The 16,706-nt window shown below is 42.0% G+C and overlaps 1 protein-coding gene across 2 annotated transcripts in view; it reads right to left on the reverse strand.

Annotated features, from left to right (window-relative positions):
- Nucleotides 1–16,706, reverse strand: part of CDH20 (cadherin 20) — a 117,142-nt gene that overhangs the window by 17,025 nt on the left and 83,411 nt on the right. For both annotated transcript variants that reach the window (XM_050971417.1, XM_050971418.1), the window contains exons 3-7: nt 13,284–13,578; nt 11,446–11,565; nt 8,147–8,314; nt 6,139–6,326; nt 1,242–1,495 (exon numbers count right to left, since the gene is read on the reverse strand). In XM_050971417.1, the coding sequence (XP_050827374.1) occupies nt 1,242–1,495; nt 6,139–6,326; nt 8,147–8,314; nt 11,446–11,565; nt 13,284–13,578 (1,025 nt within the window). The remainder of the gene's footprint in view (nt 1–1,241; nt 1,496–6,138; nt 6,327–8,146; nt 8,315–11,445; nt 11,566–13,283; nt 13,579–16,706) is intronic.

Genomic DNA, 16,706 nt, shown 5'->3' on the forward strand with positions numbered 1-16,706 from the left:
CTCAGAATTATTCTTATACTATTTCAAGCAGATTAGCAGAGAGCTGTTTGCATTGCAGGGTTTGGATGATGCCAGACAGTATTCAATCAGTAAAATAGGATGCAAATGGAAAAAAGTTTAGGGTAATGAAATTGTGATGCAGACAGTATAATAGTTTTACTGAGGAATTTGAGGCAATGTCATGAGAAGTATGATAACCTTATAATGTAGGCAGAAAAGATAGGTATATTAAAGTAGCAGAGATGAAAAAAATAATTAGACCAGCAACACAGAGTGCCATACCATTAGGAAGAGCAGGCTTTGTGTCTGCTCAGATCTTCTAGCTGAAGCCCACAGAATTGTTCATTTAGATTTTACTAAAAAAAAAGTACTCAATGTACTCAATCCTAGTACTCAATGTTTCAACTCCCTCCTGTATTTCCCAGGACTGTCCCTGAACACAGGCATCTCAGAAGCTGGACCAATGCATGAGTAGTCAAACAGCAGCTCAACACCCAAAACTCCCAGATGAGAGGAGCAGCCAACCTGCTGGGATAATCAAAGTGCCTGCACCAGTTGTTAGTGCAGGTAGTGAAAATTTCTGTGTGGGCTGGCCTTGGAGAAGAACACCCTCCTCTGATAAATGGGGCTGGCAGTGGCTGGCAGCCACTATGGAAAAGAGTGCTATGATCCCACAAACCTGCTCCTTTGCTCCTTGCCGAGTTGCACCTATGAAGCTCCCATGGTTGTAAATGCACCTTTACCTTTCTTACCTCCTGATGGGAATATCTAACTCTGCATCTTTGACCAGTCACTAGATATTTACCAGTTCTTGGATATTTATTAGCATGCTCTACTCCAAAAGTAGCGGCGTGTTTGAGCTTGTTGACGAGGGCAAGCTTTGAAAGAGAAGGGGGAAAAAGGACAAGCAAGTTGATCCCCTTGCCATCAGGATGGCAGTGGGTTCTCAATGATACTGTCAGGTTTCGTGCCAGCATAGGCAAGATTCTGGGACTTGTTTTTAAGAGACATGCCTGACCAGCTCATTGCAAGGCTTGATGCTGATGTCTTCCACACCAGAGAACAGGGGGAGCTTCTGCATTGCTTTGACAGAACTTTGATAGTGTGTAAGGTCTGGTTTGCCAAACCCAGCTGATGACCACTACTGGCTGGAAAGAGAGTGTCCCTCTCACTCACCAGTGCCCCACCAACCAGATGTATTAAGGAGTGCTCCTGGGGCAACACACAAAGAGAGGACAGACCTGATGGAGTTGTTGGTCACGTCTGGGTCCTTGGCAGAAATGATCTGTATGGTGGTTCCAATCTCCACATCCTCGGGCACTTCCAGGAAGTAGATGCTGGGCTCAAACACAGGAGGCTCATCCACGTCCTCCACACTGATGTGGACAGTGGTGGTGTCACGGAAGGGACCCAGGTTCAGGAACCGCATTTCCAGGTGAGGGTTGGCACCCTCTACCTTCAAGGTGTAGCTTTTCTTGCTCTCAAAACTTAAAGGCTGAGGAGAAAATATTAAATCTACCATCAGGCATACTGAGCCATATCATTATTACTTTTAATTTCAAATGCAATAAAGATAAATATTTGTAGATGCAGAAAAAGCTTTGAATGACAGCAGTATTAGAAATGGCACTATATATATTTTCTTTCTTTAATTGATAGTTGAGCTGAAAAGGCCAGGAGAAATACTTGCAGATCACTTCAAAATACAAATTCTTTCATTCTTCTTGCTAAAATGAAAACATAAACAGCCACCCTGCCACTGCATCGTGATTCACACGACCTGTTTCATGCCACTTTGAGGAAAATACATGAAGAAGCAGACACTAATGGGAGTACCTGAAAAAAAGGTAAGACAGTTGGCTCCTCAAAAATGGGCCCAGTGGCAGGAACAAGGATGCTCACACAGGAGGTAAAGGTCCCAGTTAGCATCCTCTTTTTCTCCCTGAGGATGTCAGAGTCTTGTCTCCAAGACCAAGTCTTGTCTGCCAAGCTGATGAAGGGCTCCAGTGGGAGCAGGGAACATGGTCAGCCTCTCTTGCAAGCACTTGTTCCAGTTTTTATCCATAATCCATCTTTCCTAGAAGTGAGGTTTTTTCACCTCCTCCTTTCAGTAAGTATCCTAAACATGGGTTCACCATCCAGGTGTAATGAGGGCTAGGATTTTCATCTGCTCCCTGCCTAGAGAACAGTTTAATTTCAAAGCAGTTTAATTATAAAGTATCCCTGATATCTTCCTCTGGGAACTCTTTCACTTCATATGAAATGTGAAATATTAAATACTCAAGTATTATTTGAAGCAAGGAGTGAGAATGATCTCCTTTTCCCTTTTCCCTCTTCCCTTTTCTTTCCTTCCTGAGACAATGGATAAAGGGGACCAGCTTACTCTGTTAGTAGTTATCTGAATTTGACTCCCTATCTAGATAAAACTACTTATTTGGTATACATGGATATAGAAGTAACTAATGCTGACACTGAACCTCTCAAAAAATAAATTTTTCATCTCCCTTCCGTCTTCTTTTCACAAATCCCTGAAGAAAATAAGGTGTCTCCAAAACCTTCTTAGATCTGAATGAAAAATTCCATATTTAATGTGCTACTTACCAGTCTTGGTAAGAGATAACAGTAAGGATTTGACAAACCAGAATAACAGTATGGAAGGGTCAGTCTAAAATAGAAAAAACGCCACCAGATGAAGTACAGCTCACAGAGGATACAGTCACACTTGTCAAGTTGCAGCCAGAAGTTGCAAGCAATTGTAGTGTGGTTAAATGGTCACAACCCTTTACTTGGATAATCTGGGCAGGTCTGATGCTGAAAACCAGCACAGTGAATTCCCTTAGCTTGCACACATTCTGAGCAAGACAAATCTTGTAGCAGGAAAGAAATGGCTAATCTCAGGGTCACCAGTGGGGCATACCCCTCTTTGCTATATGAGTAGTTTTCAAAAAGAGTGGCTTGATTTGGACATAAGGATTTGAGCCTCATGTGTGGAATTACCACACACAGCAGCAGTTAATTTAGACTGCAGTAAGATGTGTGCTGTTCCCATCCAACCCCTTTGCTTCTTCTATTCAGCTCTTTCTGTTTGAAGACCAATCACCAGACCAACACATGGAGATGGCCAGGACAATAAAAGAGAAGGAGCATGCCAAAGCAATTGCAATTCAAAGGTACAAAGATCATTACTGTGGCAGTAAAGTTCTCCTTTGCCTGTCATAACCCACTTTTTTCTAGCCCTGCTCAATGGGGCAGCTGGCCAGTTCTGCAGCCATGAGGTGTGTATTAGTTTAAGCAGCATCAGCAGATTTCCATGCTCAGGCACGGGCCTCAAAACACCTCCTGGATTCAACCAAGTCTTTAGTACTTGTCTGCTGCCCCAACAGCTTCCTTCTTCAGAAGTGGAAATGTTGCAGTGACATACCAAATCTCATGCTTTCCCAGTAAATTACCAGTACTGATGTCCTGCATAGGAATGCCTGACTAAAGGCTGGCATTCTTGAAATTATAACACTGAAAGTCACTCAGCATTTAGTACATGAGAGTGAGGAATGAAGACTGGAATGGGAAGAGGTTTCTGTGCCGGGGACACGATGGTCCAGTATTGCTGGAGATGCTGCCCAGTGAGTGAGGAAGTACAAACTGTGCAGTCTGTGGCAGCAGCTACAAACAGGTGAGCTGAAACTTGCTCCAGCTGCCTTTAGTCCCAGCTGGTACATCAGAGACTACTGCAGGCATAGCACTTGTCAGCTAGGGTTTGGTGAGGTCTACAAAAGTAATATACCTGGCTGCAGAGTCATCATTGTCTACCAGTTGCATATTTATGCACTGCAAAAATAGCAGTAAGAGATTCACAGGACCAAGCTGCACTTATTGTCCATCTGGCAGGGAATGTGCAATGTAAAGGTGCCTAAACATAAACTAAGAAAGAGGCCATTGTATTGAATTGTTTCCCACATGAAGAAAACTGCATGAGGAACACCACGTGTACACTAAAAAGCTAAGTTATAAAAAAAGCAGTTAAATGACAGACTTAACAGCTGTAAAACCCAATTACATTATTAAAACACAGAATCACCTAGATCAAGTTAGAAAAATGAGAAAAATGAGGCAAGTGTGCAAGACCACTGCATTTTTGATGCTCCTGTTTGCCTTTATTGCCAAAGATGACTTTCCCTCCTATTTCTCTCCTGTGCCAATGCCTCAGCACCACTGTCCCCCTCATAATTTTTCTCCCATGGGTGCATTCAAACCTCTTCCCAATGCTGGTCCCATGGGGAGGGCAGGCAAGTTACCTTCTCCTGTGAATTTAGCATGCTGCAAAACACAGCCAAGAGGAGAGGCAGCTCATGGAAAGCTCTCCTTGTCCTTGTCCTTGTCCTCCTCTGCCAGTGCAGACACAGGCACTGAGAGGTGGCACCATGCAGGGGGGAATTCAGCAAGACCCACTGTGACAAAGTGATTGATCAGGCAATGTCAGGGGAGGAAGGCAGGACAGGACAGAGCTCTCCTGTGTGCTGTGCTGGCTGGGTAACCCAGCACCCTGCCTTCCATGGGCAGTGCAGAAGGGAAGGCAGGGAGAAGAGGAAGGTAGGGTGAGCATCAGTCTCCCAGGCAGGCAGCCTGGAAGGTACTTCCAGGAGGTAAATCTTCAGGAGGTACTCAACATTTTGTGGGATTAGTAGGCACAACACCACAAGCAACAGGCTTGTCAGTAACTGTAAGTTCTGGCTTGCTGGTGCATGTGTTAGAAGTGCTGATTATTTTGCTTGAGAATTCTGTCAAGAAAAATTAAAGGGAAAGTTTTGCTCACTTTAAAAAAAAAAAATCCATTCTTGGTTTAGAAATTCTCTCTCCCCTCTCCTCCAATTTTGATATCCTTTTGTATTGACACCAGTTGATTTTTTTTTTTTTTTTTTTTTTTTTTTTGGGGTTTTTTTGTTTCTTGAGGGGATTCAAAGGACAACTTTCCCAGTGTTTGGCTATTGATAATCACAGCATTACATAAAGCTGGAGACATACATAAAATATTAAAAAAGTTGTGTACAGTAGGTGGATTGAGCAATATGTACCTGATCCCAGTACATATCTGGTATGATTGATACCATACATTTTATAACTCCTCTGGACATACATGAACATGTAGCAAAACTGTATTCATAATAACAAAAGTCAGGCTTATTGACACATTTACTCCAAAGAAACTATTTTGTTTCATTGATAAATGAGTGAAAAATTACATTAGAGTTTGCATTCAACATCTATTTCATTCCAGAAGATATGCTTAACTTTAGGGACTAATATGCACCAAAAAAGAGCCAGGGAACGGTGACCATAAATACATGCTTAAATGCTTTGCTCTAGGGCATAGAGGCTTGCAAGGTCAAAGCTCTCCACTGCATTGTTCCATTTTAGTGCACAATTTAATCCCAGGCCATTTAAATGGAAACTATACTTCCTTATTAGTACACTAGATATGCTTAGGCAGAAATATGATTACAATTTCATCACCTAGAAACAGAGTTGAACTTCTAACATTTATGTAAGATTGTAGAATAAATATCCCATAGCAGGGAGCCTGAACAAAATACTCAATGCCTTCCTGCATAGCCTGTGGTACAGAGTACCAGCAGTTTCACAGCTGCCATTTTAGAGACAGCTTCCTCTAGACTAATTAGCATTTATGGATCTTCAAGCAGCAATTAAAAAAAAAATAAACACTGCCTGGGTTTTATTGGTTTATAAATAATTCCAAGGCATGCTTTATTATTGTTTGTGGAACACCACAGTGAAAAATATGTACAGTTCAAATGCAAATATTGATCTAATTTCTTGCATTGTAGGATAATTAAGCTACAGAGAATATTTAAATAGATAAATAAGGAATCAGAGCATTCCTTTGGTAGGAAAAGACATGTTTATGCTAATGCTGTTCCTACTTTATAAAAGTTGTTCCTAGGAATGCAGTCTGCATTCATATTTTAGCAATAAATGTTAAAGAAATTGTGTTTTACAGCCAGAAAGGGGCTACTGCCACATAATGGGAACCAAGTTACTGCAGGCGTAAGGGAATATTCCACACATAAAATGTAACCAGGATAGTTAGCCATATAAATCACTATAAAAAGGAAACTGTTTTACCTTTCTTACAGTGATGATGCCAACTTGGTAATTAGGATCAGTGTTAATATCAAAGACATCCAGTCCATCTCCATCCACAAGGCTGTATTTCATCTCTGCATTAATGCCTTCGTCCAGGTCTTTAGCCACCACACGGCCCACGGTGGAGCTGATGGGAGCAGACTCCAGCACACTCATCTGATAATGCTCTGGCACAAGCAGCACACAGGGAGAGAGGGGAAAAACAGGCTGTGAAGAGGAACCAAAAAAACTGCAAAGGAGTGCAGTGAATCAGGGAGGCCACAACACTGCATGGCCTGCAGAGAGTCTTTAGCACCTGTGCCAAAGCTGTGACAGCCATGTGATTTCCTTTAAAAAGCCACAGCCCAGCTATATTTCCTGGGGAAGTTTTATTTAGATGTTTGGTATAGCAACAGGTTTGTTGAATGGGTTTTTTAAAAACAGCAATACATCTGAAGATAGGAACTTCAACTGGAAAAATAGGGCAATTAGCACCAGTGCTGTTGCAGCCATGATATAAAACAGGATATGGAACAGATTTAATAGGACAGGCATCTTTTTATTTCATCAGTTTGTACAGCAGGAATAAACAAGTTTTGAGCACCACAAATCCTTTCTCAAGCCCCTACAAACTTCTTTTCAGCCCTGAAGAAAGAATTTACCAGTTATTCTATTAAAATGTATTGCCTCTCCCTACAAATGCTGTCTTGTGCGCATTTGTTGCATTGCTAATTTGCTTAGCAGTAAGAGTGGGGAAAGAACAACCTGCTCTTTTAAAAGTGTATTTTGAAAATATAAATGTTGTACCTAAAGCACTTCTCTGGCATCATGCTTTACTTTCAAACCTTCCTTGCTGCACCCCCTCTGTTGACTGCACCAACTATTAAGCTTTACAAGGCAGAATAACACCAAGGATGGGGTTTGATGGATTGTAATTTTTCCTAATCAAGAGTTTGATATCAGTTACAATCATGCCACTTTCAAAACACAGCTGGCAATGGCGTGCTCAAGAAGTTGCTCTAACAGAAGAGGAAAAGTGGAAGTTAAGACTTCTTGCTGATCCTAGTGGAATGCTTTGATTTACCAGTGCAACGTGCAGTAACAGATGGAGAGGAAGAATACCATCAAAAAGAACTGCGGGAGTTTGCATTACTCAGCTAAATGAGAAAAACGTCAAAAACAAAATGGCCTGAGATTGATTTACACCACTAAAGGATCAGTTTTCTTTAAAAATCCCAAATTACATCCCTTGGAAGATTTAGTCCAATCAAAACTGAAAAGCCTCTTTTGAATTTTTAATGGCAATATAGAATTATGTAAATAAATGTGATAAAATCTTATTAACAAAGAGCAAAATATTGTAAATCTTGTTTTGAAGTTCACTTTTGTAAATACAAAGTTGTGTTACTGGTAAGAGTGGAGCTGCCTATTTTTGCATCCATTAAGCATGGCTGTTACAAATCTTAGGGTTTAACTGTATATTGCCAAGGTTTAGATGAACCTTTCCTGGAAAACAGCCTGTGTGACAACCCACTCCACACTGGCAGCACAGCTCCCAGATGCTCCCCTGCTGTGGCCTGGCTGGAGTGTTGAATGAATTATCTTTCAACTTCCAGCACCACCACATGTCCCTGATTTGAGAGACATCCTCTGGAGACAGGATGAAAAGACAATCAGAGCAGCAGTTAGTAGCCAAAGGCAATGGCCATGAGCAGTCTAAACACAAAAGTTCTCCTTCCTGCCTTTTTCTGTAAATTAATTTCTCATCCTTTAAAAAAGTGGTGTTTTTGATAATTTTGGAGGTCAGAAACTTTTTCTGAAAGGCAAGGGGTCAAATAATTCCTTTTGACTTTTTTTTTTAAGGAGAGTTTCATATTGAATCTGAAATTCTGCCCATCTCTAGTTGTCACTATCCTGAGTTTGAAAATGGCTGTCTTGAGAGCAAACAGCAGACATAAATAACCCTCAGCCACCCTTTTTTGCCTGTTGTGGCACCACGGGTACTCACTCTGTGGAAATCTGGGTGGATTGTCATTGACATCAGAGAGAGTGATGTTGACTGTGGTTGTTCCAGCTAATCCTCCCAGCTGTCCACCCATATCCTTGGCCTGGATAATCACTTCGTAATATTCTTTTGCTTCTCGGTCCATGTTCATTAGAGCTGTTCTAATTAAGCCTGAGATTGAGGGTGGAAAGGCATTTGGGGAACAAAAGAAAATGGCTGTTAGAGAATACACAAAGAGGGTAGAGGGCTCTTGCTCCTGCATCCTATTCCCTGTGTCAAGAATGGAGACCAGGCTCTGCACTGAGTCCCACCTTTCCTGGCAGAGTAAAACTCACCCAAGTGGAATCTAGGTTAACAGAAGGTGTGAATTTTAAAGAAGCCAGTTAAAATGCATCAGCTCTGGGACAGGCTGCACGTTCAAAATTAAAAAGTTGCCTTCCACGGAAAAGCTTTTTGGGAACAGTGAGCTACGTCGAATTAAAGGCCCTGTTGAGGATAACAATCTCTGCACATCGCTGGAAGTGATGTGCTTTGCTAAAAGATCCATCAAGACAAGTTTTCCAGAGCACGCAGTCCTAGAGACCACCTGGCATGAGCGCGGGGGCTTTGCTTCGGGACCCAGGCTGGGGCTGCGAGTGCAGAATGCGGGGAGGCGCCGCTGCGCCTGCTCCGGAGGGGCCACGCTGCTCCCCCAGCCCGCCGGGCGTCCCTTCCCTTCGGGGTAACACTACTGCGAGAGGACATCAGGTGGCAGCATCACTTCTCTTATGGAGGCAGCGAGCGCCGGCCCGGGCAGCGCCGCGGGGCTGCCGGGAGCTGCCGCTGTTCCCGGGACAGCTCCGTGTGCCCCGGCTGTCCGTCCTGCAGCCCCCCCAGCCCCACCCAGCCTCACGCCTCCAGCACCTCCAGGGTGTTCCCTCGAGCAGCCGGCAGTGCAGCCCGGGGATGCACAGCCATGGGATCATTAATCCCTTGCTAGCGACATTTGGGATGTCCTTAGGGTGGGGGCAGGCGTGTTAGCCCCAGGCACCATCCCAGTCGCACGGTTCAACACGCAGCACTCGCACATCAGGACACTATTAACTTGACTGATCTGCATTTAGTCTTTATTTTTAGCAGAAAGACAATGTATGGGTTTAATAAAAAAGCAGTAAAAAGATATTGCGTTGGCAATTATCGCTGTGTGTGAAGGGAAGAAATAGTGACCGGTACGGAAGAGCTCGCAGTGCGCTGCTTTGATCTTCCTGTGTGGAGCCCTTCAGGTCCCATCCTGCAAAGCTGAGTGCCTCCTGTGAAGTGCTGTAATTCCTCAGCTCCCATGGATATATAAATAAGATATGAAAATACTTAGCATTTTGGGAAGTATTTTCTCCATATATGAACACTTTGTAGGGAATTTCCACTCTTGGCTTGACCTTAAAAAAGATATCAGTGCCTAAACTCCAGGCTCTGCCATGCCTATCTTTGGGGCCTACAATCCCTAGAGGACACCAGGACTCAGGACCAGATCAGGTACCCAGAGGTGCAGCAATGCAGAGCAGGGAGCATCTGATGCTGCTGCACACAGTCAGCAAAGAAATGCTAAGGACGGCAGTGAACACAAAACCCATCCTTAGGGCTAGAGGAAAGGCTATGGCATCCTCAGGTCTTCCAAAGAAATGTACTGGAACTATTTCTTTCACTAAAGTGAGTGAGGTTTGTGCTGTTAAGAAAACAGTAAAAAGCAGAGGTGACGGTCCTTTATTTTCTGTAACAGCCACATGGTTTCTTAGGAAGTGGGAGAGTTCTTTTATCTTCTAGGGGAATATGATTGTGGTCAGGCTGTAAAAGTATTCTGGAAAAAGGGAGGAGGAGGCTCTCAGCTTTCCTTTGAAGTTGTGCTTTCACATAGACACTTGTTCAGCACCTGTGAGGACAGTGACAGAATAGGAATAGGAGCACACCTCTGGAACCAAGAGGCTGTGTTGGGCGGTAAATGGTAAGGACTCCAAATGCTGCTAGAGGAGGGCTGTACTGAAATGAGTTGTCCACTACTGGGTGTTTTAATCACTATCTATCAATCAAAGGAGCTGTTGCTTATGCCACTTATGCTATAGCTCTATTTTAGATGAATGCCAAAGATGCAATTGCACTTTGTGACCTACCAAATCCCACAGGTGAATTTGCACAGGGGAAGCTGATTACAGTCCTGTCTTTGTCATAGGGAAATGGCTTCTGGCTCACAACAGTGCTTACCCTAAATGGGAGTCCAGTTGCTGACTGAGGCAGCTAAAGGCTGAGGCATTTCTGAGCCTCAGCCTTTAGAGATGCAGGTCTAAGTGACTGGGAAGTTACTCAGAGGAGAAAAAGACCTTTCTGGGTTAAATACTGATAAAGTACATGCTTTTGGACTTAAGGGCCTATCTTCTGTATAAGCTGCATTCTAGTGGTTAAATCTGTTCTGGATCTGACCCTGAATATTGATCCTTTGCTTTCTTAGAAATAATTTGGTAGTCAGCAAATCTATGATTACACCTTTATTTGTTTGTTGTTGACACCTGATTACAAAGGAGCATTAGTAGCTTATGTATATTGCAAATATAAACAAAACTGAGAAAATAGCATGCCACATATAAGTTTGTCTTTGGCTAGAGCATGTACCCTGTAAACTGCTAACTCTGGAAAAAGTTTATTCAGTGTTTTTTCTATGTTGTCCCCCCAGGGCTCGGCAGTGACTATCGTCTCATGAGTTTTTGACCTTAGTGCTACAGATGCCCTTTAGAAACTGTCAAAATCTGTCAGATTCCACTTTTGAATATAAACCTTGGATGTATAGAGAAAAGAGAGAGAAAAAGCAAGCGAAACAGAGAGGGTGTCCTATAGATAAATGTAAGGTTATTAACAAGAATACCCTTAGGCAAAACTACTCCAGATAACTGCATCCATTAGCTTGCACTTTCCAGTCCTGGCTGGTTCATAGATTTTTTTTTTTTTTCCCTTAAGCCTTGTTATCAACTAGATCTGTTTAAGACATTTTTCAATGATAGAAGCCAACAAGAGTATTTACAGCACCAAACCTATACAGATCCTGAGTTGCAGAATATGGTCATTCAGAGGAATATATCACTGGAAAAAGCCCATTCTTCTTCTGGAGCTCACTGCCACAGCATTACTTTACCCCTCACACAGTGCTGCTCTGCCTTGGCTCCAAGCCACAAAACCACATTTCTCTGACCACTGCTATGATGCACTGCCCTTTTTTTCTGCTTGCAACTTTTTCTTTTGGTTTCCACACTGACTCATTCCCTGATGAAATAACATACCTGTCCGAGAGTCCACAGAGAAATATGGTTGTCCTTGGAGAATACTGTATACGACTCTCGCGCTGTTCCCATAGGTTGGGTCATCAGCATCTGTTGCTGTCACCTGGATAACAGAGGTGCCTGACAAAAAACCATCAAGGAAAGACTTTGTGGGATAAAGAGCTGGCAGGAAAAGTACACAGTTCAAAGTAAATTGAAATGCCTAACAAGAGCTTTCCCACACCGAACTTTTTCACTTGATGCTCGTAGTGCTCGTACTTATTGTTCATACTTGTAGCTCATTAGCACTAAAATAATTAAGAGGCATTAATTCATTATGCTTCTGTAAGAAGCTATAAAAGAGAAAGTACTCTATGGACCACAGTTACAGAATTGCTGAACTAACAGTACTTTGTTATGGTTGACAGAGGGATGGTAATTATATGCTGCTTGCTTCTTTTACCCTTGTCTTGATTTTAAATATTTTTAGGAGGCAGCTCAAAGAAGTTCCATAGCTCTGCTGACATAAATCATGAACTGTTGTAGCAGGCCCATAGATGCTGTAAGTTGACTGAGGGATGGAAATTGTACACAAACAGAGAGCATGAAGGGATGTATCTCTGAGATAATCTCTCTGAGGGACTGCAGTTTACATTGTATGCCCTAAAGATTATACACTGCTGAAGTGCCTTTGCAACCCACACAGAGGCATATATATTTCTTTTTTTCAATTGGTTTTCAAGGTCTGCTTCCTGTGAAGCTGGTAATGGCTTGCAGGTGATGTAATTTATCAAGAACAAGGAGAAGGTGAGGCACAACTGAAATACGTGTGGCTTTTGACTCCTTAAACTGTCAGACAATGCCTTTCTGAATGTGTCTAGCCTTCTACATAATGTTTTGTGTTACAAACAAATCTGATGTTACTAGATAAGCACTTGAAGATAAATCTGAATTCAAGCTAGCCATTACCATTAAAAAATATTATTACTGACTGGAACTTCTGTATTTGATGCCTCTCTCTAGCTTTATGTCAACATAATATTGAAGAATGAGAAGTTGAAGCATATCTGTAACTTCAGGACATGAAATTTATATGGTATTATTATCTCTGCAGCGATGTCACAGAGCCAAAAAGCAATAAGCAAACAAAGACAACACAAAAAGAAAAAGAAGTCCAGAAAAACAATATTTTATGTGATTATTTGAATTCTTATATGGAAATGATTTCTCCTGACTTGTGTCAGGATAGGAAAATAGGAAGGCTGCTGTTTGTATTCTGCACTGCAATAACAGGAGTGTCTTCAACATGATCCCATTCTGTAAAAGTGGAGGGCAAATAGTAACAGAATCTCAGGATTCACTGAACTTTGTTTAGTGCAGGCTCACACAAATTAGAAGGAGCTAATGATTGCTTTCATGTCTCCATGTTTTCAAGGGCTCCTGGACAGTAGCTGAGCTCTCAGTATGGACTTGATTAGGTTGCTATAAGACTGTGTTATTTTTGGGATGGTAATGGCTGTCTAATGGACTTTATTATTTCTACCATCTGATGACAGAGGAGAAGGGGCACTATGTTATACAAATTGTCTAAACATGGCATGTTTGAATCACACCTTTTTCACCTCTCAGGCTTCCCTTGGCACATTTTCTTTCAGAGGAGCTGGTGCTGCTGTCTCTTTTCTCTGCTGGTGCCTGTTGTCTCTTTTCTACAGCAAGCAGGCACCCCAGGATAAGCTCCTCTGTTCTGCAGCTCCTGCCCAAGGGGCAGAAGCTGAGATCAAGGAGTCAGGGAATTTGTGTTTTGGCGACCATCTCCAATTTGCTCATAAGGGAAAGAGACTCCACAAAATCTGTCTTACCCACAGGTGACATTTCTGGAACAGATGCTACGTAAGGTCCATCCAGGAACTTGGGTTCATTGTCATTGATGTCTTGGATTTTGATGATGAACTCTGACTCTGGTTCCATGGGCCGGCCCGTTCTCCTGTCCAGAGCCTGTGCTCTGAGGGTGTACTGTGACCTTTCTTCCCGGTCCAGCCGCTGAATGGCATGGATGTCCCCTGTGGTGTCATCAATTGTGAACACAATGCCAGCTCCCTCTCCTGAGAGGATGTATTTGATGGAGCCATCTCCCCTGTCCATGTCGGAGTGGAGCTGTGGAGAGGAAGAGGATTCACTTAGGCCATGAGCTGGGTAAGCAGCTGCTGAGAGACACTGGGCACGTGACCATCCCCAGCATTCTGGTCTCACTGTTGGCACTCACGAGCTGGTTCTAATGAACTCCCTTTGCTGAAAGAGGCAAATAGTAAAGTCTGTATTGCGTAGTTGCAATTAAAAACCCTCTCCTGTCTTCCTGCTTCTGCACCCACAGTTATGCCAAAAGAAAAGGCAGAGGCACCCAAACAGGAACAGGCTCTGTGCCTTTTTGGAATCTCACTCAACACAATAATTATCTTTTGCCTTGTTACAATGGCCACTGAGAAGATTTGGGATAAAGTGAGGTCAGCAAAGCTGCAGACTGTGATTCCTCACATGACTTAAGAGGAGTCAAATACTACAGGGGTAGCATAATGTTGGGGCAAATAAGGCAAATGTGTTTGGGATTAAGGGGAAAGCAGAATGGGAGAGCTACCCAGTAAGTGTTATGATTCAGAAAGATTTTAATCTTTTTCCATTAAATTTTACTAATAAAATTAGTCTGGATCCTTACATCTTCAGGAAGGAATATTGTCAAACAGTAAGTAAGCTAAGCAGCAAAAAACAGTTGCTTATGCCCATGGCAGGCTATAGAAATGAGAACCATCCCAGATTTTCTAGGAAATTAGCAAACGGATTTATTGCATGACTGCTAATTAGTTCTGAGCAGCCACAGATAACTGTGAATGCAACAGAAAAGAGCAAGAGTAAACGCAGTACTAATTATAATCTAAAACAAGGAAACAAATCATTCTGGGGACTACATTCTGTTAAACACCTGGTTCCCATGAAATACTGGAATGACTATCAAAAGCAATCAAATTGGTTAATTTCACTCACACTATGAAAATCCATGATGGTATGCTCATACTTCCATGCCTTTGAGGAACAGAGCATAAAGATCAATGCCCAGTGGCAGTAATCATTCAGCGCCAAAAGACAGGAAGGCAATAGACTTGAGGTGCAAAAATTAAAATGGTTCAGATGTGAATACTCTTTTCCAGTGTTATTATCATTGTGGGCGATGAATAAAGGATAAATAATAATTTTTAAAAAGCAGTGAAAGAGGGCTGGATTCAATTAAGCACATTTTAAAATGCATATATGGGCAAATAATCTCAGAAATATGGTCAGAATTAGGTGCGTGTTTAATGCTTTGATGAGCTTAAAGGACAGATGGGAGTAATCTTGGAGGATGGGGCCAAACATAGGTAAGTATTTGTACTGGAGAGAAAAATCTTAAAATAATAAACTGAATATATGAACACAATATTTGAAGAAAGAATCCAAACATAAATTAATAATTTGTGTTGGAAAGCAAAAGTCAAACTTTCTACATTTGCTTAAAGACTATTCACTCAAGAAAGAAAGAAGAAATCTCATCTCTGAGCTGTTTAAAAACATAAAGAACATATACAATAACTTATTACATAGGAGAAAGTTTAACAGGAAAGTGGCCAAAATGACTTATCTGACCTGAGCATTTCTAGTGCAATTGAAGCAGTTCCTCAGGTGTTTTAGGGCACACAATCCTGTTGACTGGGGAGTGGAAAGACCTTTTCCCCCAGTGAATGGTCTGGTCGGGAGACACTCATTCTCTGAATGGTGTCTCCCCTATTTTCCTCTCAGCTAGGTCATGCAACCTATGCAAAACTTGGACCCACTCCTGATTTTCAGTGCTTTCAGCTGAGGTGGGATCCCCTGGTTTTCCATGGTATATCCCAGCCTGCAGCCAGGTCTGTGTGGAGGTGGCCCACGGACTCCGAGCGGCTGCAGGGACAGCGAATGTTAAGGGCAGCAGCACTGCAATGTGGCTGCAGGAGCGGAAGGTGCAGGTTGTGACAATGGCTGTGTCGGGCCACTGGTATTTCACCTCCTCCTCCTCTGCCTCCATCCCTGCAGTGGCTACTGCATCTGAGAAACATCAGTAGTTTGGAGAAAAGCTGACAGCTCTCAGGTGATGCATTAACTGAATGGTGGAAGAACAAGCCCAGAAAAATTTGGCAGTGGTAAACAGTTAAATTTAGATGGCTGCCATGTGTATTAATTCACATGCAGGCAGCAGGGCTGCAAACTGGTATATCTTCAGGAAACACCATCTTGTGATTAGTTTAAAAAAAGACAGTGGTTGTCATTACTTACCCTAAACACCCATAACTCAGAGATTATCACTGTAGGAGCTAGTAAACAGGATACTTCCAGAAGGAGGACACTATTATAGCTTTTCAAATTGATTCAGAACCACTAAGCTACATCTTGGGTATTTGTTTTAGTGCATTAGTGCTCCAGTGAAAGAATGCAGCTGCTGAGACAGATACAGATGTTAGACCTGATTGGGGAATTAGAGCTGGGCCTGATGGAAGAAAATGTGTTTTGGAACACCAACAAGTCCTCATTAAATAAGGAAAAGAAAAAAAAAAAGAGAAAGAGGAAGGCAAAGTCAAATTCAAAGTCAAAAGGCAAAAATGAAACAGAAAAGAAAGAGAAAAATTAAAAAGAAATTAAAAACAAGGAAAAAAGAAAACAGGAAAAGAAAAAGGGAAGAGGAACAGGAAAAAAATGAAGAAGAAGGAGAAAAATAAGAATGAAAAGAGAAAGAAAAAAAAATAAGCATTTTTTGAAATAGCAATAAGTGCTCAGGAATTTTCAGAATACTTAGAAGCAAATAATGACTCAAACATGAATCAAACTTATGGGTTAAATTACACCTTCTGTCCAAAGCCCTATTTGGAATAAATGCAGTTGTGAGGGGAGCAAACAAAGAATGAAAATGGCATGCTGTTAAGAATTTGGGAGTACAAGAGGATCTCTGTCTAACTGTGATTTGTTAGAAACATTGGGTCTCAACCAAGGCTAGGCAGTAACAAATGCTAGCAGCACTTTTGCAGCTTCTTGTATAACTTGCTCTTTCAAGACAAAGCAAAAAAGAGTGTAAAAGACAAAAAGAAATAACACTGCCAGACTGCAATAAATCTGAAAGAATTTGGTGTCTGAAGGGACTGAAGTTCACACCAAACCTAATATCAGGATGCTGTAGTTTGGAGTGTAAAAGTCACTGTGTTGGAAAGTGATCTAGTTTTAAGTTG

This window comes from Serinus canaria, chromosome 2 (genome assembly GCF_022539315.1).
Source record: "Serinus canaria isolate serCan28SL12 chromosome 2, serCan2020, whole genome shotgun sequence".
In the NCBI taxonomy this organism is placed as follows: domain Eukaryota; kingdom Metazoa; phylum Chordata; class Aves; order Passeriformes; family Fringillidae; genus Serinus; species Serinus canaria.